Consider the following 22,727-nt stretch of genomic DNA (forward strand, 5'->3'; position numbering starts at 1 on the left):
AGTGACATCTCACAAGGCAGCCCAAGACCTCACATTCTACAAGTCACTTTCTCAATGCTAGAGATCACAACAAACAAAACGACAGCATGAAGCCCTAAAAACATTTAGTAAGAATCAATCTTGGCTCTAACTATATATTTTTTCCCAGACACGCAAGATACCTAAACAGATATAGCAACCAGACCAACATAACCTTAAAATCTAATATCTGCAAAAGTGAGTCAAGTTTAGCTCATTAAACTGACACCTATTAAAGTGCTACAAGAAAAATACTCTTAAACACCATCAATATCAATACCGACAGGAGTATCATTGTTATGATAGCTATTGAAGGTCAGATTTTTTTTTAATTTTTCATTTACTTAAAACTCTGTTTGATGCCAACAGAGTTCAAGTTGCACAGGAAGGTGCTTTGGCTAAACACTGATAGTCTTCCTTGATCTCCATTGTCTGCTGCGTGGGTTCCGTCAGCAAACCTCCCAGCAAGTGGTCACCTTCCTACGGAGTCATTAAACCTCTGAATGTCAGCTGGTGGGATTAGCCAGCAGCTTCCACACCTGAGCCCCCGTGGCAGGGACAGAGGCGTTTGGATCAAGATCACTAATGAATACAGAATTCATATGCCGCTTGTCAGGGCTCCTGAGCTCGGAGTCGCACAGATGCAACCTAAATAGGATGGAGGACAGAACAATTGTTGACAAAGATTAAAAAGTTTTGGCAGTTGGGAAAAAAAAGAGCACCTCATTATTCAAATATGATGGTCTTGCTTATTTTTTTATTTTCGTTCAAGTTATTCATGATTTGCCTCAAACAGACAAATGCCATTCACCGACACTGAAAGCTCCCTGGTCTCATCCCTAAATCTGAAAAGGGCCACGCCACCCTAACACTAGCCATCAGAGAAAAAGAGCTGTCTTAGAGGGGACATCTGAAAACTTGGGGGAGAAAAATCAACCACAGGACATTCGGGGTACAAAACAGAAGGTGAAGACAAATCTGGAATTCAAAGAGAAAAAAGTATCTTCCACAGCTAAATGACTCACTCCTATTTCCCAGTATCTCTGCATTTCCAACTTCCTTGCACCTTTCTATCCCTGGGTTTCCCCCACTGCTTGTTTAGCTACTTGCCGTCTTCACAAGACCGCACCAGAGAAAAGAAACAGACCGAGCAGCCCACAGCTCTGCTCACCTGGAATAAGATGTCTTCCCCGCTCTGCCGTCAAAGAACCACAGGCCTAGCCAGGAAGCAGAATAGCAGAGTGATCGATGACATCACAGGGCTCTGAAGTCAGAATGACTGGGGTTCGAACCACGAGTCCACCACTGACTAGCTGGTGTACCTCAAGCAAGGTATTTGACCTCGCTATGCCCTAACTTTTTTCTCTACAAAATGGGTATAACTAAGTACAGACTTCACACGACTGTTGAAATTAAGATAATGCAGAAAAGGCAGCTGGAACAGAGGCTGTCATAGCTGAAGCACTCAACAAGCACCAGCTATTGTGATTACAATACTTTCCCCCACAGCAAAAGGGCACACCCCCCCACAGCCTGTAGTGTGTGTCACACAGGCTTCTTCCTCTGTTGCTGTGACCACTGCATGGGGCTGTCTCCAATTTCAAGTGTTCAGATGGAAAAGAAGAATCATCTCTCTCTATATTATGCTATAAATCACGAAGCCTGATGCCACTACATATGATCATGCTGGATGTTGCTATGTGGTGGTTGTATCCTCCTACTGAATAAAAAACAGAAGCAGCTGCCATATTTCAGAGACAACTTTGCGTGACCACCACCACATGAAGTGGTTTACAGATCTCCTCCAATCCCGACAGCAACCTGCAGGAAGGTCTCTGGATCGCCATCTTCCAGACAGACACTCGGGCCGCGGCTTGGCCAGAGCCACGCCGAAGGTGGGGAAGCAGGTGCACAGCCCAGTACTCAGTGGGCTCCCGTGGCCCCTTCTGTCGGACCACACTGAACCCGCGCTCCACGCTTTCCTGTGGGAGCAGTCTATTTGCCAAACTGAACAGATTCTTTTTGCTTTTAATTAAAATAACGCCAGGCTCTTACACTACTGTTCATCTGCAAAGCACAAAGAAAGGGTGACTTCAGTGTCCTTCTATTGCAGGACTTAAAGAAAAATCCCAACACCCTAGAGTTACTTCTAAGACTTGCTGTCAGGATACCATATTGGTATCAACTCTTTCATTATTTAAAGTGGATCTACAGCTGTCTGCAATGACAGATTAACTCTGTTTCCTCCATAGCTAGGTGTTTGGCATCATGTTTGTGAGGTAACCATGAGCCTTTAGGGAGAGAGCTGCTCACATCTCCAGCAATCTATACAGGCTTCCGAGAGGCCAGCACGTGCTGAGTGATGAAGTATGACTCCATAAATCAGAGAGCTGGAGTGGCACTTGCATACGTCACCACCTACCTGTGCAGCTTCTCTCTGAAGGGTACAGGGTAAGAGCCCATCCCTCGGTACTGCGACCCGGGAAAGGACCACAACAGTTGGCACCAAGCATGTGCTCCTTTAAACTGAAGACACACTAGGACTAGGAGAAAAAAGGCCCTGCTGGTGTTAGCACGCCTCAGGCAGTGGTAGAAGATTCAGCAACTCATCTTCAAAAGGCAGAGAGCCAGAGCTCTAGAAACCTGCAAAAATTGGCTAAGCCTGCAGTCTTCGTTTCTTTAAGTTGAGCATCTTCAAAGTCTAGAATTCTAACTGTAGGGCACAGCAGCTGCCACTGCAGATCTGATCCTCTCAGCTTTTGGCAGCTCTCAACTTGAGATTCTAGCAAAAGAATTTTCCAAGTTGCTATTATTGCCTGTCACGGATTTTTAAATATTGTGCACTAGCTGCTGTGGCATGGCTCTCAGGGGACACCAGAGCACGCCAAACGCATAACAGAATGAAAACAGTTTCTACTCTTCAAATAAATGCTAATTTTTCTAACTGTGCTCACATGATATGTTTAGTGACCAACTTCAATAGTACAGAGTATGTATCAGAGAAGGGGGTAGCTGATTGTCTTTTCCAGCAGCATTCGGCTGCTACTTTCATTAAGCTTGTTTAATTAGATTCCAGATGCTAATTTGCAAGTCGATACCAGAGGGTGCAGGACAGCCTGCCTTTGAACCATCTCCCTGCGACGTGAGGGTCCTGCCGCACACCGCTGCCCTTCAGCGGCCCTCACACGTGAATCTGGCAATTAGCACAAGGAGGGAGCAGTATTGATCTTGACAGACTAAATATTAATCTTCTACCCATTTTAATGAATTATAACCTTTAAGAGTTTAAATTTCTCACTGGGCCAAATGAAAACATTCCTTCTTACAAAGAAACGGAATGGAAGGAAAACCCCACGATGGAAGGGAAACCTGTTATCTGATTCATTTCCTTCATTCCCCCCGCCCTAAAATACAATGTTTTTATTTCAGCAATTTTCAAGATACATACTCCCATGAAGTTAATACTATATTCCAAGTACTGTGGTCAAATTCCTTACACTTCACTGGAAAATGGACTCAGAAGGCCACAGGGTGGTTATCACTAGTTTCCTGTCCAGCTAGCCTGTGGCTAATACCCAGAAGCCCTGTGGGGCTTACCTCCTGTACCGGCCTGAACAACAGAGGAAAACACCTGGGGAACACTCCGTGTAACTCATCACCACCAAAACAAGACACCTCTAACTGACCAGCTGTCACTGGGTCAATTTTCACATTTCAAAATGCACTATTCTGCTGATACATAGGTGCAATGACTGAATAAGCACTTTTGCAGATAAAAATAAAGTGTGAGATTTATCACCAATAAGTAATACATACTTTATGACTTCATTTTTATCACTGCTAAGTACTATGAACACTAAAGGTAAAGTTATCATATTGGGAACTATTTATCGTACTAAGTAAAGTCGCTTTTGATACCTTTTCATCCACTCATCCACCCACATAGTAGGCTGAATACCTACCATGTACCAGTTACCACGCTAGGAGGACTTGCAGGCTAACAGCAAAGAGAAAAACAAGAACGTGAAAATAACAAGACCACTAAAGACAGTATCGGGGCCATGACTGGGCAAGGATTTTTAAAGATTTTTAATGTCTTAAACTCACATGATTGGCTGGCAGTTTCTCTGAAACCATGAACCAGGGACTTTACCTGGAGTGAGGACCTGGCTCAGACGACTGGAAACAGCAGAGGCCAGTCTTAGGCATTTCTGAATCCCTGCTGGGCTCAACTGCTCTGCTTTTTGGTCTGTATTTCCCAATGAGCATTTGCCTTTTGCCCCATCTTCTCTTTGCCTGTGTGCTTAATGGGATGTTCACCTGATGAACTCGACCTCAATCCTGGGTATTATTTAAAAAGTGTTCCAGTTATCTTCCTCTGTTATCTCAAAAAAAATCAGCACTTTCCAGATGGGAAGAAAGTCCCTCCATTTCCCAGGTGGTTTTTGATGACTCAGATTTTACTCTAGCTCAGAGTTATCCTGTCTCAACTCAACCAACACCTCCTGAACACCAGGGGCTGAAAGACAGAGGTGACTCCAAGGCCCCTGCCCTCAAGGATCTCCCTCTCTCAAAGGCAAGTGGGGAGAGGGGGGTGCCTCTGAAAACAGCCACAAAACCATGGGACACAAATAAATGAGGAAGCAATGGAGGGCACCGCTGGCAGACACCAGCCGTGAGGTTTCATCAGTAAGAACACAGTATATGCAAGGAACAGGGGGAGGTGAGAAGGGCTGAAGTGGAGCAGGAATGCAGGCCTGGTTTCCCAGAGTCTGACATTCATACGCCTGGGCTTACCCACGATGGTGCCGCATGAGCACGTTTTTATTTATATTGATAGTGCACACTTGTTTTCACAGGCCTCGAAAAGAATATAACCAGAATGCCAAGATTTCATACATATAAACATATTTTTAAAAACAAATTTAAACTAAAACGATGAACTGAAGCGATTGTGGGGAAGGGTGCAAGGGAGGTGCCTGCACAGGGGCCGACAGCCTGTGCTGAAAAGGACATGCTCCGCAGCTCCATCTGCATGCAGGTTACTTGGTGAGTTACAGGTGCCAAAGCCTACCAAACTGCATTTTATTACATGTAAATGATACCTCAACTTATAATAAAGAATTAATTTGAAATTTTTTTTCAAAAAAGTACAGGTGCTCTGGGTATGGCAGAAATCTTAAATGTGGTATGCAAATGACAAGCTCAAGAAAGGCTGCTAGACTAGCCCTGTCCAACAGAAATATGTTCTAGTGGCTACATTAAAAAGTAAAACTGGGTGAAATTTTAGTATTTTTATATAACCCAATATAAAGAAGTATTGTATTTAACATGTAATAAATACAAATATTCTTGAGATTGGAAAAAAAAGTTTGTGTATGAAGTCTCTGAAATCCAGTGGTTTCTATCTACAGCCCCTCTCCATTCTGATTGGCCACACACGAGTGCTCAGCGGCCACACGTGGCCTGTGGCTCCCGCACTAGACAGCACAGCTAAACACAACGAGCAAATGTTCAAGGTTTGTAAGGAGGGAGGGACTTTCACTCCATAAATACTATAATCTGGGCCCAGAAGTATCCCAGGCAGATTTGTAATAGTTCAAAAAAAACAACAACAAGAAACCAAAACACACACACACACACAACTATGGTCTTCCTCCAACTCATCTGTTTTAACAATACAGCCAAGAGTTTGCTTTAGGAGTATGGCCTGAAAATGACTGGCCTGTCATTCATGGTTATGACAGCCTAAAACTGCCCCCCCCCCCACACACACACACAACCCTGTTCGGGGTGTGCAGCAGTCATGGCCCTGCAGTCCTGTGGGACTGGAGAGCAGCACCGCTCTCCCGGGTTCTTGTCTGAGGCATGTCTGGAATCCTTGCCCTTGTGGAGAGGAAATGAGCGGATGTAGTCAGTCACCCAACCCTGCAGTCTCAAAATAGACAAGGAAAGTTATGGAGGGTTTCCTGCCCCAGAAAAACAGCCTTCTGGAAAGACAGAAGATAAAAAGTTTGGAAATTTGAAACCAAAAATGTTCCCCAATTTCCGTGCAAACACAGAACCCAAAAGACAACTTGGCCAAACCCTCTCTCACAATGAAGCAAGTCACTAAGACAGTGTCCTCACAACCTCGCTAGACAGTCTCAGCCTTCCACCGAAACGGGGTCATTTCCTCTTCCCAAGAGAAGCAGGGCGGCCAGCAGTTGGCTGCTTGGTCGCCACAATAAACCTTGTTAGTGCCCACCGACACGCCATTAGGTTTCTAAAGTACTGACTGTTGTTATACTATTATTTGCCTGCTATTTACTTTTAAACTCACTCCACTGGAGAAGCAGGTGCTACCCCTACCTTAATAGAAGTGAGTTTGTTGATTGTCAGTCTGCTCCAAATTTCAATAACCTCAGAGAATAAAGTTATCTGAAATTATAAATTTGAGTAATCAATCTAAGGTGGGAATTTGGTCAACCTGTTTTAAAGTCTCATAGCTAATGCAGAACATTAAGTACTCTGAGTTACAGATAAAAACTGACAGGGAGCACAGTCTTCAGACTGACAATACCAGAAGTGTTGCTGAAGGAATGATCGATCACATTCCCTCCACTGCCCCAAACCACATCAATATTAAATTCATGGCCTTTGAATAATTTCAAATCCAAACTCTAAACAAATAATGTAAAATTACTTCAGTAGAGTATTGTCACTTTTAATATACCCCACATCTTCAACGTTTTCTGCAATTCTCATTTTTCTTTAACATATGGAGGTCCCAATCAATTGGAAAGAGACAAAGCTTTCAAGAACATGTGAAAAGATTAATGTGGTTTAAAGGAGGGCCTGGCATCACCGAAGCAATTCCCCGCGAACATCACCAGTCCTCCCCCACCTTCATTATTCCTCCCGGGCTGCGGAGCCTCAGGGACTCCTTCCCTTCGCGTACAAGACCGGGAGAACTTTTTTCCTTTTTCTTTTTATGTGACCCAGTACACCTTCTTTTTTCTCTGTATTAAAAAAACCCCAAACAAAAAATAATGCTGATATGGGAATAAATTTTCACATTGAGAAATGAGAACACAACCCTAATCTCATTTATAGTTGATACTTGAACAGTTTACCACTCTTAATTGGAGCAAAGCACTATTGTTTCTAGTATAAAACACCTAGCTACACCCTATCGTTAGTCAGGTGTTTTTATTCCTACGGATGTCTAAGAAAAGGAAGAAATCTAGCCATCTGCTACCAAGTCACTTATGTGTGCTACCCTCACGTACCAAGGGTGAAGTGGCTTCTGACAGGAGCCCCCTGTGCTGGCTGAGCAGCACCCTCAACGCTACGCTCGCTGGCTCTCACACGGCACTCGGTCCAAACCTCAAGGGCAGAGGGAGCTTCAGGCTCCAACGACACTTGGTGCTCCAATGACAATGAGCTGGTGAACGAACAAACATTTCTAAATATGCAACCCTCTCCGAGGCTGAGGAGACATAAAGCACTGTCACATACTAATTCCCAGAGACATCCTTCGGTATCCAAACAAGACAGTACCAGGAAGACACAAACCCACGTATTACAAAATAGGCTAACCCACTCACAAACAGCCTACTGATTGTTCAAAATGAGTGGCTACTCTCCACCCCAAATTAACATCTATCAAAAAACCAAGAGTGGGTGATGAAGGCTGGCTTCTGGACTGTGTGCCCACACGCTGCGACAGCGGCGAGGAGGGACAATGTGGAACCTGAAGTGCCAAGCACACTGCACACTCCTATGACAATGACAATGGAAGACTTGTGGGCTTGTTCTTGGAGATTGGGGGGGTAGGGCGTTGCTTAATGGGGGTACCGCTATCATTAAAGCAGACTTGGGTGGGATGTCATTCAGAGGGTACCACCCCCTTCACCACCAAAGAAAGCAGAACAGAAGTCTGTGTTTATATGTGTGTCTGAGACACTAGACCCACCACACTCTGACAACAGACCACTGCACATAGGACCTCGTTCCCACCTCCTGCCGCCCACCAGACGCCAATGCAGAACGGTGTGCAGGGGCTTTCACAACCGCCCCTGTTTTCAGGCCAGGTCTGTGTGACATACAAAAACATACACTCACTAGTCTTAGTGAGACAGCAGAAACCCTGTCATTCTGAGATACCGTGACACAAAGCTTAGTGCTCAAGAAAACGTTTGGCATTGCAGCAGCCTTTCTAGCCAAGAAGACTCCTAAACAGCCCAGTGGCCAGAGCCAAGAGCCAGAGAGGGCTGGCCCCTCAAGCCCGAGAGAGGGCACGGCGGGGCGGCTCCAAAGAGAGGCCCTCCCAGAGCAACCGGTCTTCTAGGCAGACACCGTGTCTGTGCCAAACAGCATCCCAACTAATGACAGTGCTGCACAAGCTTTGGCGAAATCGGCAATTTGCAAACGTCTGACATACAACTGGAAAAATAGGTGAAAAGGATAAAGCCGCAGGGACTTACATACCTCCATATCTGGCCTAAACTTATCTTCAAACACAGCCATTGCTGCCAAGGAGCCAGAACCTGTAAGAAAAACATGCATTTTTAGTATGTTTACCAACTCCCAGCTTCTCAAGTTTACCTCAGGGCAGCAACAATGGCAAAACATGCCCAATGTCACATTCAAGTACAGTGTAAATATTAATCCTATAGGGCCACATAAACCCGGTAAACACTGCTCTTCAAAAGCCTGCAGTCACACTTACCACTATCTCGGGTAAACCTGCATCTGGCTCAACTTCTACTACTGACGGGAGTGATAGTAAATTATTTACAATGAAATGCTGAAGCAGGAAGATGAGTTTATAGAGAATTTGTATTTTTTTTCAGAAAGTGAATGCCACATAATTTCACATATCCTGTGCCGTGAGCCTCATGCCCCACAACTGTGCCTTGGCAGGCTGCTGGGCAGAGCCCACCAGGCCAGTCAGAAAGAATAGATTGTTTTAATGAGCTGGCCCTGGCAGTCACCTTGACACGCAGGGAGGAAGCTACCGCACTAGCCATGGTAACAGGACTACGAGCCGCAGCCACCAGGTGATTCCAGCTATACCTGTACAACACTTTATTATGTGACGTTTATTTGGAGCTATTATTTTTAGTTTGTACTTTGAAGACTAACAGCTGAGTAGACAAAATGACAGACAAAGAAACAAAAATTTATTATCACAAAAGCAATGGCTGGAAGGTTATACGGTACAGACATTAACAAATAGCAAATTTCTCCCTACACAAGTGGGGTGCGAAGGCACCACGAACACGTACAGGCCCCCTTCGAACAGACGTAAAGGCAGCACAGCGCTAGCTGAAATTTAAACTGAAACTTGCTTTGTTCAGAAACCAGAGAATCTTTAGAAAACCATCATCTTGTCTTTACAGTCCTAGCAATATTTCAGGACACTCTACTTTTGGAGAGAAGATAGAGTTGCCCACAATTTTTTATTCCAATTAGAAGATTTTTTGGCATTTATTACTTTTTAACTTGTTTTGCATAACACTATCTATTTAGCTGGGTCACAGAGAAAACCATATTTTCTATTTAAAATGATTTGTGTACATCGCTTGACCACCTCAATGGTTTAGCAAAGGAAAAAGGCAGCGATTAAACAGTTTCAAATGAGGTGTCCTGCTGATTTTATCAAGTCTGCTGAATGTGTAATGGAAAAGGGGACGCTGACAGCAGCGCTGCACTGAGAAAATGCAGACTGCCTTATCTGAACCATTTAAGGGGGTCCAATTATAGATCAAATTTAAAGGGTAGAAACAGCAGATTTACAGACACAAATCAATGAACATGGTAATCCCGACGAATGTGACGGATACCCCTGTTACGGAACATCGCTGCGGCTGAGGATCATTACCTTCACAGCGCCGCGCGCATCACATCTAAGCAGTGGGAAGCGTCCGCGCAGGCCGGCATCACAAGCAATGACTATTCATTTAGGCTTTGGGAGCAAAAGACAACCCCACTTCCCCTCTCAGGATTTTTTCTCCTTGAAAAAAAGGGGGGGCATCTAAAGGAATATTAAAATCTGCCTGGAAAGGGCAGAAACTAAAGAGATATTAAAGCTAGTAAACACACAAATAAAACTAGCTGATATGCAACAGGAAATTCACCAAAACCAAGCCTCTTCATTTCATAGCAAACGTGTCCCTGAAAATCTGGAAATAGAGTAACATCTATTAATATTTTGTGACACATTTACTCTGAGATTCAGGGATCGGGGGGAAAGTAATCGAAGTGTCTGTTTTAAGGCACAGGCGAGAACCCCTCTCAGACTTGGTAGTAAAAAAAGCTGGTTTTGCATGGAAGACAAAGAACAGCTGTCATGAAGAAACAAGGAAATTGCAAATACAGAATCTCAGAAAAAATACTTCTAGATACGAAATGCTCCCACGGAGCGCACCACAGCAGGCTTGCCCTTCCACCCTGGTCCCAGAACATCTCTGTGAAGGAAGAGGGCAACTGCGCCAGAGGCCGAAATACACACGAAGGGTTAGGGAAGGCGGGTATCTACCTCAGAGCTAACCTAACAGCTTTGTGGAAAACTGCAATCAATTACTGTAAAGGGGTAAAAGGTAAAACCAAGCTTACCTTAAAGGCATTTTCATTAAAATGTACTAACCCTGTACTTTCTCCTTTGCCATCCTTTCTTTGGCAGTTTCACAGTAAATAAATGAGTTTTACTCTGATTCTTCCTGGGCACATCTATTTCCTTCTGCTTAGCTCCAGCCACCATTTCAAGAAATGAACAATACTTCCCACCCAATGTAATAACTCTTCCTTCATCAAAAACATTTTTCCCACTTAGAAACAACACCGCAGACAAAATTTCTGTAAGTGGAAATTACGTATTAACTCTAAACTTTTAGAACAAATAAACAAACACACAAACTCTCAGAACAAAAGCGTCTATCCAGTGTGAGGACGCCATTCACAGGGTCAAAGAGAGATCTTCAGGAGCTGCCGGGCACAGGAGAGGCCAACTCGGAACAGACACAGGTCCTTATCTCACTGGATCGTTGCTTCCCCCTTTATACGCACTCCCAACACGCGTGCCCCCGGAGTTTTCCAGAAAGCAGAAGCTTGCTAAACTGCCTGACCCTGCTTCCCCCTGAGGTCAAAGACATGGGGGCTCCAAATAAAATTGAAAATAAAGAGAAAATCAACATTAAAAACAATTTCTAAATCGCTTGCCAATTAGCTCCTGCTCCCAGCTTTTTAGTACAGGAGGACTCTGGCGCCCCCTTTCCAGAAATACACAGAAGTGCGAGGACGACTGACTTTCTGTCAACAGGCTTCTAGGGAACTCTGAATGGGTGTCTGCTATTTAGAAAACTGAAGTCATAATTTCAAATAGGACTGCAATTGCCCAAAGTGCTAAGAGAAAAAGACGCAAATTTCCACATCATTTCAAGGCCCGAACTGAAAGGTCCCAGGTTTGATTCCCGTTTAAGGCATATGCCTGGGTATGCTAGAGGCAACCAATCAATGTTTCTCACCCTCTTTTTCCCCCTCCCTTCTTCTCTCTCTAAAAATAAAGAAATAAAATCTGAAAAAAGGTAAAATTAATGAGACCAGTCTTCTTTAATAATTTCATTCAAGTTTCCTAGATTTTGTTTCAATGCCTCTTAAAACTACATGTGTACAATAAAGCACCAGACAGATACCATACCAGTACAGCAGCCATGTGAACCACCAAATGTTTAAATACTTATATCCCATTTCCCCCATAAACCATAACAATGCCCTAAGACATTCCATTATCTCACCATCGACCTACCTAACCTGGCACTTTTATACCAAACACTAAGGCAAAAATCCTTTGAAGGAACATTTACCCTTATTTTCTATTCCAAAATCAATTAGTCCAAACTATTTGGTTTCCCATTAAGAAATAAATAAACAGAAAAGGCAGGGGGGCAGCGTACACGGTACAGGGGCCTCTGCTTCCCATAAGAGGTGTGTCTGGTGAAAACAACCTCATATCAGAGGTATGTGCTTCTGGCCAATGGAAGACTCGCTCCAGGGGCAGGGGTGCGGGGCCCGCCCACGAAGAACATCGGGTAGAGGAAGGCTGCCGAGGGAAAGGGAAGGGCATCTTGTTGAGCACCCACATCCAACGTGCCGCGCATCATGTCACTCAGTTGCCCTCACAGCAACCCACTGAAGTGATGAAGCTCCCTGTTTCAGATGACAGACCTAATAAGCACAGGGCAGGATTCTGTCTCAGGTGTCACCCTGCGTCACTCTCTCACACAGAAAGTTCTATGTGCCACAGTAGTTCAGAGCAGACACGCAGGACCTTCCATGACTAAGTCTCTGTCTCCCTGGGTCCCCCCTCCACCCAATACACACACACTTGACACCCCACCAGCACTCAACTGACAGTTATTTCTTAAACACACACACACCACTTCACGTCGACCCCACCCTGGCACGTAGTAGTCCCTTTGCCCCTCGACGGTCCACACAGCTCCTACTTAGCCTTCAAACCTCGGCGGAGAGACTGCCTCCTCCCAGAAGCTGTCCTTGACCACCACACGCACATTGAGGGCTCAGCACCTCCTCTCTGGAACCTGCCCATCCTGTCACATCTGTGCCCCACGCCACGCCGTTTCGGCACACAGTGAGCACTAAACCGAACCTGTGGGATTAAGCCGGGCTCATCTGAGCACCACGTCCAAATGGAGGAGCTGGGGAAACTCTGCGCTAGCCCCTAGGAGCGATGACAGCAGTAAATGCGCTGATAAAGTCTCGAAGAACACTTACTGCCTAATTTACCACACTGGGATGAACGTAAGACAAACTCAAATGTAGTGCAGGCTCAATTTTCAAAAAAGAAAGGCTTTAAACCCATACAGCCATGTCCTATTATACATCCTAGTCTGGACCAAATCTCTGTGATATCATAGGAGTGAAATGCTCTCCTTGGATTTCTACATTTTATTACCAAAGCTTCCTGTCTCATCAGTAGTTTCCATGTAGCTGCTCCTTAGCAACCTCCACCAAGGCTGCCTTTTTCAGCCCACCCACAGTTACTGAGGAGCCAGTGTGGCTTCCAGAACAAAGCTCTTTAAAGCAGCAAAACACGGTGCAATTCAGTGACCAGAATTTACAGAGATGACTGTGCGAGACACTGTTTATGACTACCTAGTTATCCACTGACGTACCTCCTGCACCCACTGTCCTCCCCCGAGCTCACCCAGGAGGCCCACGCACACCCACTGAGCTCAGTCACTCCCCACTCCCAACCACCCAGTGCCAAACCTCCCAGCAGCTGGGCCGTGTGTGGAGAGGGACAGTGATGGGGGAAGAGACACAGTGCAGCCCCCTCTCATCCACCAGCCAGGAACTGCTCTGCACACAATCCAATGCGGTCGCCCAGGAGGGCACTGCCTTGCCCTGGCTGCCCTGGTGGGTGCTCACTACAGAATCCCTCCTTGAACAGATGCCTCTGTGGGTGCTGGAGAGCACAGTCTGCTCCCCACCTCTGACTACCAGGGACCGCCTCACCCACAGATCTTCAAGATGACACTGTGGGTCGCCCCCACTGCTGACCCCCCAAGAGGAAGGGGTCCCAGGCACAAATGACACAAGGGATCAGATCTCTAGTCAATCTTTTTAAAATGAAGTATCTGTTCTTATTGATAACAGGACACTGACTTAAAAAGAGAGAGAATAACTTGTATGAACAATGTAAAATGTAAGCCCTGAAACCCAGAAAAATGAGCAGCGTGCAAGATGTTACTAGAAATGCAAAGAGTTCACGAAAGAGAATCCCAGCTCCGCAAGGGCGACGGCAGCTCACAGAGAAGGGCGGAGCCTATACACGTTCAGAAACACTGTTCACGTCCACTAGCAATCAAAGGAATATAAACTGAAATTCACTTTTTCCTGCCTTTTAGGTTAGCAAAGATGAAAAAGAATAATACCCACTGCTGACAAAGGTGTAGTGAATAGAAGCAAAAATGAACACATCTTTTCTAACGGGCAACTCAGAAGTAGAAATCGGGAAGCACAAAGTCACATACACCGCCAAACAGCAATCCTACTGCTGAGTTAGTCTACAGAAATTAATGGACACGTGCCCAAACCAGGTACAAACAATAAAACACTACATACACATTCATTAAACACAAGAATACTTTCTGGCAATGGAAGCGTGTCGATGATCTAACACTTAGTGGGTAGAAAAACATGTCCCAAAGCAGTATTAACAGATATGCTTATGTACTTACACGTTATACAAATCTGGGAGAACATAAACCAAAATATTATTATGCTTATTTCTGGGTGGTGCTATTTTCTTTCTGCTTACTTTTAAAAAATTATTTTCTTTTTCTTCAAAGACCACGCATTAATTACAATTTTGCATGGTATAAACTTGGAGAAAATAAGAACTCAACCTTGTGGCGGCATGGGGAGGAAGAAAAGCACAAAGCCCGAGCCCTTACCAGCTGTCACAGCCTCGCTGTGTACCAGCAGCGGCGCGCAGCTCACTCCTGAAATTTGTATACAGGGGCCTAAAGGTGAACCCACACAGGAGTCAACAGTCCCACGTAACAACAGTAATCAATCATCCCAAACAAATAAATATACCGTGTCTCTCTACCGACGTCCTTCCATAGATGGTCTTAGAGGAAAAATCACCCTAATAACGAAGTCCTTTGAGCACGTCAGTGTCACGCGAAACCCCACTTATCTAGAGTCCACTCGGTGGGCAACAAACTGCTAAAAGGACCACACGAACACATCCACACGGTGTGGGAGAAATTTCAAACCAGTCACATCAGTTCTGTCTGCTCTTCAGACGTGGCAGGTAGCAGCAGTCCTGTTTCACGAGAGGGGGAGACTGACCCAAGGCTCAGAGGTAAGGAATTTGCCCAGACCACAGCCGGCAGTGGGCAGAGCTGGGAATCAGCACCGAGGTTATCTGAATTTAAAGTTCCGACATTCCTTCCACTCCACCATGTTGCCTCTTAAACAGCAAAACCAAAAGCTTAAAAATCAAGATTTGCAAGTAAGCATAACAGCACCTATATTTTCTTAGCTCCCTGCCCCAAAAAAGCATGCTATGTAACTTGCTTTTCTTCAGATTTCAGCAGAACAATTGCCACAAATCTGGATATAGTTGATTTGTGTATTTTTGCTTGGAAATTCAAACAAGACTGGGATTTTAGTTAAATGTTTTGAATGATTAAACAGATGTCATTCACTGTTTAGCGAGAGTGCTCAAGAGTCTGTTCTGAGTCTTCATTTTAAAATAGCCCCTTTCCCGGGGGGTGAGGGTATAAGGGGGACAAATGCCAATGAAAAAAATACAATAAAATTTTTATTTAATAAAAAATAAAATAGCCCTATTCAGAAATTTTAAATTAGTCTTTACTATCCAAGATATTGCTTCTACTTGCTCTATATATTTATAAACACCTGCACAAATATGGCTTGACGACAGACAGTAGGAGTTTTAAAACATGAAACGTTCTTTTTATAGAATTCATTAAAGTACTAAGCCAAAGAGCAATCCCAGAAACTGTTATTACACATGCTGAAGAAACAACAAAGACTGAAACATTCTTCTAAAGCCTGCTGCTCTGAGTCCGACTCCAGGAAGGACCTGAAAGCCAGAACATAGAAATCTCACGACATCCCAGACAGAGCAGGGGGAGATTTATTGAGGGCATTTCAGGTCCGGACCCTGAGCTCAAGGGACGTAGGTAGGCATTTCCCCATTGTACAGACAAGGAAACTGAGGCTCGGCTAGTGTACAGGCAGTATAGTCAATAAAAAGGGGAGTCAAGAGAGTCAAACCCAGGTCTGCAGCTCTTAAGCTCACGCCCCTTTCAGAAGGGCAGCCTCGGACCCACTCCTTCAAGCAGAATGCCGGCGCCCGCTCGGCAGCAGGCTCTTCGCCCCACAGCTCCCCGCGCACCACCGAGCCCTGAGCCCTGTAAGGCTGACAGGCTGCCCCAGAAGCGCCACCACATGGAGCACAATGTGAACGCTGGCCTGAAACTGTGCAGCGCAGCAGCCCTGCCACCACCCTAGCTCCCTCCCCCGCACAAAGGGGATGAAGACACAGTGCCTCTTCCTCACACGCTGGCTGAAGAGACTCGAATTAGACGGCATGTGTAGAGCAGAACACCTGGCACATAGTAAAAGCTCAATAAAAGCCAGCTGCTGTAATTACTCGAAGGTCCCCGTCCTCCAAGCGCTATCTTATACAATCATTCTCAACAAGTCCCAGGACTGGCAGCTTTAATGAAAATGGAGGTCTTCACCCCAGGTGGTGTGGCTCAGTGGACTGAGTGATGGCCTGCGAACCAAAGGGTCACCGGTTCAATTCCCAGTCGGGACACACGCCTGGGTTGCGGGCCAGGTTTCTTTGTGTGGGGCGTGCTAGGGGCAACCAAACACTGATGCTTCTCTCCCTCTCTGTCTCCCTCACTTCTCCTCTGTCTAAAAGTAAATAAAACTTTTTTTAAAGGTAAAGAAATAGAGATCTTCAAAATCTCTTCTCTCGAAGTCATGAAGTTCTGAGAACCAGCAGGAAAGGGGTTTCTATTGCTTTCCCCCAAATCAATTTAACCAGATATTTTCAGGAAAAAAGCTGCTCCTCCTACTGAGGAGGAGCCCACTGCAAGCAGCCAAGGACCTGTCTGGCACTGTGGCCCGCCAAGGTGTAAGACACATGCAGAGAGAGAGACACACACGCAGAACTTCCTAATCCATCAGTGTCAGCTCTCCCTGGCAGAGCACTTCCTCACACCTGCTCATTGTCAGTCCACTGGCCACTCGTCCTGGGCAAAATTTGGTGCTTTCTACAGCCCCTTCCATTGGGATCATTTTTCACTCCGTTCCTGTCTACAGGGTGCAGCCTCCCGGGTCGGTGCTTGCCCTGGAGGCCGGCACGGTAGTGTGTGAAGAGCTGGTTTGCGAATATGAAACAATGGTGGTGCCAGGGGACCACGCTCAGCCACTAGAGGGCAGTGGAGAACCTCTCACCACGTGGGAAAACTCAGACACTCACTCTGAGCAGCTTAATTGTATGCATGTATTTCATTATAAGTAGTGGCCAAAAGCTTCCAGGCAAGGCAGGCCAGGCAATCAGACAATCTTGCATGGGTTGCTGAAATCCAGACTTGCCCTTTGTCAGCACAAACAGTTTACTTTGATGTTTTCACTCCTGAGTGAGTGCTGAGTATTACATTTAAACCCTCATGAGGGGCAGAACTCGTCCTCTTCATCAGCACACGCACCTCAGTGTCAGAGTCTATCGTTTGTTCCCAATGAATTTTAAAAAGTCCATTTAACATGCTCAGAAATAGATTTTAAAGCACCCAACATTTCCACTCAAAACTAATTTTTAAAAAAAGGCAGTTCCTTTTCGAAACTAATGTAGTCAAAAAGGAGTTAAGTTTTACTCCAAGTAAATAATTTAAAACACCACTTGAAGGGAACAGGGATTTTTCTTATCACTGCAAGTGCAACATGTCCCTGACCTGACGGGGTGTAAACACCCACTCTTAAGAAAAGGCTAACTATCAGGGCAACCAGGCCTAAAAGGTGAAAGGCTTAATGTAACTAATGTAATTAATGAAATCACAAGGTATGCACAGAAAACTGTTCTCCTTTAAACAGAGGAGTCACCGAACCCATCACTTAGGCAGTAAGATGGAACCTGCCTCTCCCAGCTCACAGGCCCGGCCAGGAAACAGCAGCCCTCACTCAGCAGGCGCTGGGCTGGGTGCTGGGCACACTCCCCCGCCCCCTCCCGCTGCAGGAGCTCGGGGCAGTCTGAGCTGACAGATCTTGCAAAGGTGTCCTTCCCTCTGGTCCACGTTCCAAAATAACTTCCCAAATTGCACGTTTATCCCACTCTGCAGTTCTTTTTCCAAGTTTTCATGTCCCTCAGAACACTCAAGGGCAAAGGGCCACGAACAATAATTTATAAAACACACCTAGTCTTAATCACACATAAAGGTTTTTTTTGTCCACAGAGCCTGTGTCCAAACAATAAGAAATCCTACTGACTGAAAAATCTGTGTGAAGCCCTGTCACATATATTTTCTCACTTAATTAGTCTGTGGACTAGATGATATTACCTCCATTTTATAGATGGAAAAAAAACAAAGTTCAGAGAGGTGAAGGAACCTACCGCAAGTCACACAGCTCGTGAAGGCAGATAGGGCTGACGGCAAGTCCCTAGTTCTAAGAAGCCTGCAATGAAAAGTCTTCTGATCCACAAAATGACTTTCTGCTTATCTGTCCAATAAGAAAGTAAAAGACCATCAAGCCTTAGGTTATGAGAGTATAAAAGCACTTTTCTGTACCAGGGCCAATTCATAAAGATAAGTTAGTTACCTTCCTCTCTCTAAAGTGGGATTTAAAAACAAAGGACTTAAAATTGTCAGCACTGCATTTACCTGTTCTGAAACATAATGGCAAGGGCCTTTACTTGGTTGTAGACTAAGGACTGAATTCAAGTCAGAAAAGATCTCATGGCAAAATGTCAGAGCGGAAAAAGCAGGAGGAGCAGCACCCTCCACATTAATTCAACACCTCACCATTTTAATAGACATTCACAGGTTTTATGCAGAATCAAGAACAAAGTCCACTCTAATTAGAATAGATTAAGAACTGGCAGGGGTGGCCATATTACGTTCCCTGTCTGTAACATGAGGAATTTTAGAAGTCAGTTATCTTCTCATTTCCTAACAAAACGGCACCATCTATTGGCTTAGTACCACCTTTGCAGCAACCAGGAATCAAGATGCATAGGTCCACTTTCATGGGCTTCTGGCTCCCTGTTGTTTAATTCCTGGCATTCCAAAGCAGCACAAATTTTAAAATACAGATGTCCACTCACTGCACATTTTAAATCTTCTCAAATGCATCTTCCTTAAACTAATCAAAGCAGGAAAAACTGCCCAAGATCTTAGTGTACTGAACAGCACACAGAGAATGTGTCAGCACTAAAATTATCAAAACACCACGCCCCCCACATCTGCTCCATGGTACATACAAAGACTCACGCACGCATCCCCTCAATCCTCACCCATTTCCAGGGGACGGTTGCCCCAACCGCCAATTGACAGAGGATGTCACAGCGCTTGCCCTGGCTGGGCGGCCAGGTCCCACACACTGGAGCCATGAGGGCCACATGCCCTCTGAGAAGGAGCTGACGGAGGCCTATGAACTATGTACAGTGCTGCAGGGCTCAAACCTGATCTAAGCGTTGAAAATAAACGTGGAAAAAATATTCATCACCTTCTATTGCACTAATTTTTTCCAGTGCAGGAAAATTTTCAAAATCAAGCCACGTGGAGCTTATCAAAAAACCTCCACAAAGGTTGCTAAGACTATTTTTTGCCCACAAGGTGAGCACTCTGTCCCGAGCTTTTTAATCACGGGGTGGGCTCTGTAAATTGGGACCTAAGAGGTATATCCAGTAATTATCTGCAGATCAAATCTTACCTGAATAGGACTGACAGTGACCTCAAGTCATCCCTAATGGTGCATACCAATGTTTACTCCTTAAGTTAGAATTCCTAATCTGTCCAAGGGCCTCATTTCCAGGAATGTTGTGCTTGAAATGTTATTCATATTAATTCTCTATGTGAATAAGTGGGCAAAACAAACATTTTACACACACTGCCAATGCTGCTACAAGGAACACTGCCAAACTAACAGCAAAAGATGGTCCCCAAGCTTCTCCTGACACTACTTCAGTTTGCCTAATAAAGGAAAGCTGGCAAGTTAAAAAATAAACTAATTAATCTGAGAATTAAAATAACCCACATTTTGTCTATAAAAACTAAAACCATAACCTTCTCCCCTCATTGGAAAGAAAACTCAAAGGATCCTGCTCAGCTTTCAATGATCACACTAACCGATTGTCTGCAGTCTCTTACAGATTATTCTCTTAAGAGAAATAAAACCCAAGGGGCTCCCTGTGTTTTTAGAGTAAACCAAATCACCTTTGGTCTGGACCCCATGCCACAGCACAGCACTCCCGGCAGTCACTCAGCCGATGGAGGAGAGAGACTGGGGTCCCACCCCTGACCACGCACCTCCGGGCTGGCAGGCCTTGGCAGACCTTTCTGAGCCTCAATGTCCTAGCACCCACCTCACAATCTTGCAAAAATTGTATCAGCAAAGTATCTCAACACTTGCTGGTGCAGCAGCTAGAAAGCTGCTGGATGCACGTTGCTCTGACGGTCAATATCACGTCCATAAAAAGGGTTTAGGACAGAAGCTGTCCAAGGGCCCCGCCATCCGTTATCTGATCCATCCTTCTCCCCCGTAAAGCCTGGGAAAGTTGAGTCCTCGGAGAGGAGGCCCCTGGACTCTGCACTCCAAGAGCTGTGCCAGCATGTCCGAGATGCGCATGCACGTGCAGACACGGTCCGTGTAAATTAAGAGCAGCCTTCAGGCACCTGGCTAGTCGCCAATACAGGCCCACGGGTAGGCAGAATCTGGACACCCTTGTCTCATGGGTAATTTGTAGCTTCCAGCTCTTACTGTCAAATCACTCCAATAAAAAAGATTAATTACAAAGTTTTGATATATTTCTTATAGTAAAAAATGTGTAATTTAACTAACGCTTGAGAATTTCCATGAAATACTCATTTTCTCACTTAAGCTACGTTTGTAAAAAGCCTCGTTCCACAGTGAATGTCACTGTTCCATGGGAACTTTTCATTTAGGAGGGCCCTCGATTTTACCTAGAGTTTGAAGTTTGGTTTGCAGCTCACCCAAAATCAGTAACGTGAATTATGAATTAAAAGGAAGTCCACCAAATTTTGGCAATTCTGTGGGTCTCTCTCAAAATTCAGCTCCCCAGCCTCTTGGGGGAAAAAAGAGAGAAAGAAAAAAAAAACAGTAACAGGAGAACGCCTTCAACTGGGAAGACAGGCAGCCCGGCACAGCTGCCAGCGCAGGCAAAGACGCGCACCGACCCGGCTCCGAAGGGAACAACGGCTGAAAGAAACGACAAGAACACGAAGCCACAGCCAGGGCAGTCCCGGAGCCGTACTTCCTTTCCCGTTCTCTGGTGAGGGGCTCCTCTCCCAATGGACTTGGACTAGATAACAGTAAGTCACGGTGTCTTGGGGTGGTAGGCTTGTGAATAACTTAAAATTTTCCTTTGATACTGTAAAAAGCTATTTCAGTAAATACCGTGTTGAATGTGCAGGATGGAGAATCTGCACACACAAGCGCTGAATACAGGGAAAACGGATAGATGCCCTTCCGGAATTTGTATAAATATTTTCAGTATTTAGAAGCAAGGCTTAGTATCTTAATGAAGCAACATCTGGAAGACACTGAAATCCAATCGGCTGTGCTGTACTGGGACTCACCTGAGCTACAAAACGAGGGTTCAAATCCCAGCTTTGCCACTGACTGGCAGAGCAATAAGAGGCAAGTTACGAAAGCTCTCCTTTAAGTGTTAGGTTTTTCATCAATAAAATGGCAATGACAGCATCCCTTCCACAGAACTTGAACTGAAAATGATGAGACAACACTAGAATCCTCTGGCACAGAGACCCTCCATGGTGTGCTTTAAACAAATGCTAAGCTTCAAAGAGAAAAAAACAAGAGCCTACCACACATGCAACACGTCGTGCTGACCTGTGGCCACACAAATGGACGCCCGCAACACCAACTTCATTCCAGGGCCCTGTCGGCCGCCAGTCCACAATAAACAGCTGCTGACGCTAACTTCAGACACTTCGGCAGAAGTGAGTCAGTCAGAGGATCAGAAAACTAACTTTACCATCCAATACTCGTCGCATCACACAGGACTCTGGGAGACTCTGGGAGACTCTAGGAGTAGGACACGAATTCTACTCTCCAAGATCTCAAACTGTCACAGGGGCAGGAAGGGCAAGGGGGTGCGGGGGGAATGGAGCACGGCCATGGTTGGAATCCTGGAGTCCTGTTCCACATCAAATGTCCTGAGAGGAACCTACTGACTCAGCCTGGGGCAGTCCCACGGGGGCTATTATAAAGTGGGGGGGAGGAGGGGCGACAGGAAGGATTCAGAGCCCGACTGGAAGGGAGGTGGCCCCAGGTGAAGGAGTTACTCCAACACTGGTCAAGCACCAGGGAGGGACTGCCACTATGGAACACAGGAGAGGACAGATGACAGAGACTCGGAATCAAGCCAAAGGGCCAGCTGGTTTCTGACTGATCTCTGCAGCATCAGTGGTCATCCCTACTGTGGCTAGGCCGGTCCACACCCTCGACATTTTGGGCTGGATGCAAACTCCGCCCCTGCCTCCAGACCCCAGTGCGACCCTCCACCACAGCCCCTCCGCCAGAGCCGTCAGACTGCTCCTTCTCACAGGCAGATCTCACCCCCACCATCCCCGGCTGGAAAACATCAGACAGAGACCTCCAGGACAATCAGACACTTCAGACAAAATTACTGGGGCCCTGGCTGGCCCAGCGTTCTGGCCTTGCCTCTGCTCCCTCTTCCTGAACATCCTGTCTTTGCTTCTGGGGCACTCGCTGCACCCCCTATGCGGAACGCTCCTCCCACCCTCTGCACTGCCTCACCTGCCCAGCACACGCTGGCCTTCCAGTTCCCTGACCACACCAGCCCTGTGCAGCACAGGGCCTGCGAAGCCCTTCCCTTGGGGACAGGGAGCAGAGAAGCAAATTCCTGGCTAATTCCCACTTAGCACCCAGGT

The 22,727-nt window shown here is 45.7% G+C and overlaps 1 protein-coding gene across 1 annotated transcript in view; it reads right to left on the reverse strand.

Annotated features, from left to right (window-relative positions):
- Positions 1 to 22,727, reverse strand: part of PSMB7 (proteasome 20S subunit beta 7) — a 53,534-nt gene that overhangs the window by 19,782 nt on the left and 11,025 nt on the right. Inside the window, exon 6 of the mRNA XM_037036501.1 lies at positions 8,491 to 8,549. Coding sequence (XP_036892396.1) covers positions 8,491 to 8,549 — 59 coding nt within the window. The remainder of the gene's footprint in view (positions 1 to 8,490; positions 8,550 to 22,727) is intronic.

This window comes from Sturnira hondurensis, unplaced genomic scaffold, assembly GCF_014824575.4.
Source record: "Sturnira hondurensis isolate 20B ecotype Veracruz unplaced genomic scaffold, ASM1482457v3 Scaffold0022908, whole genome shotgun sequence".
Lineage (NCBI taxonomy): Eukaryota > Metazoa > Chordata > Mammalia > Chiroptera > Phyllostomidae > Sturnira > Sturnira hondurensis.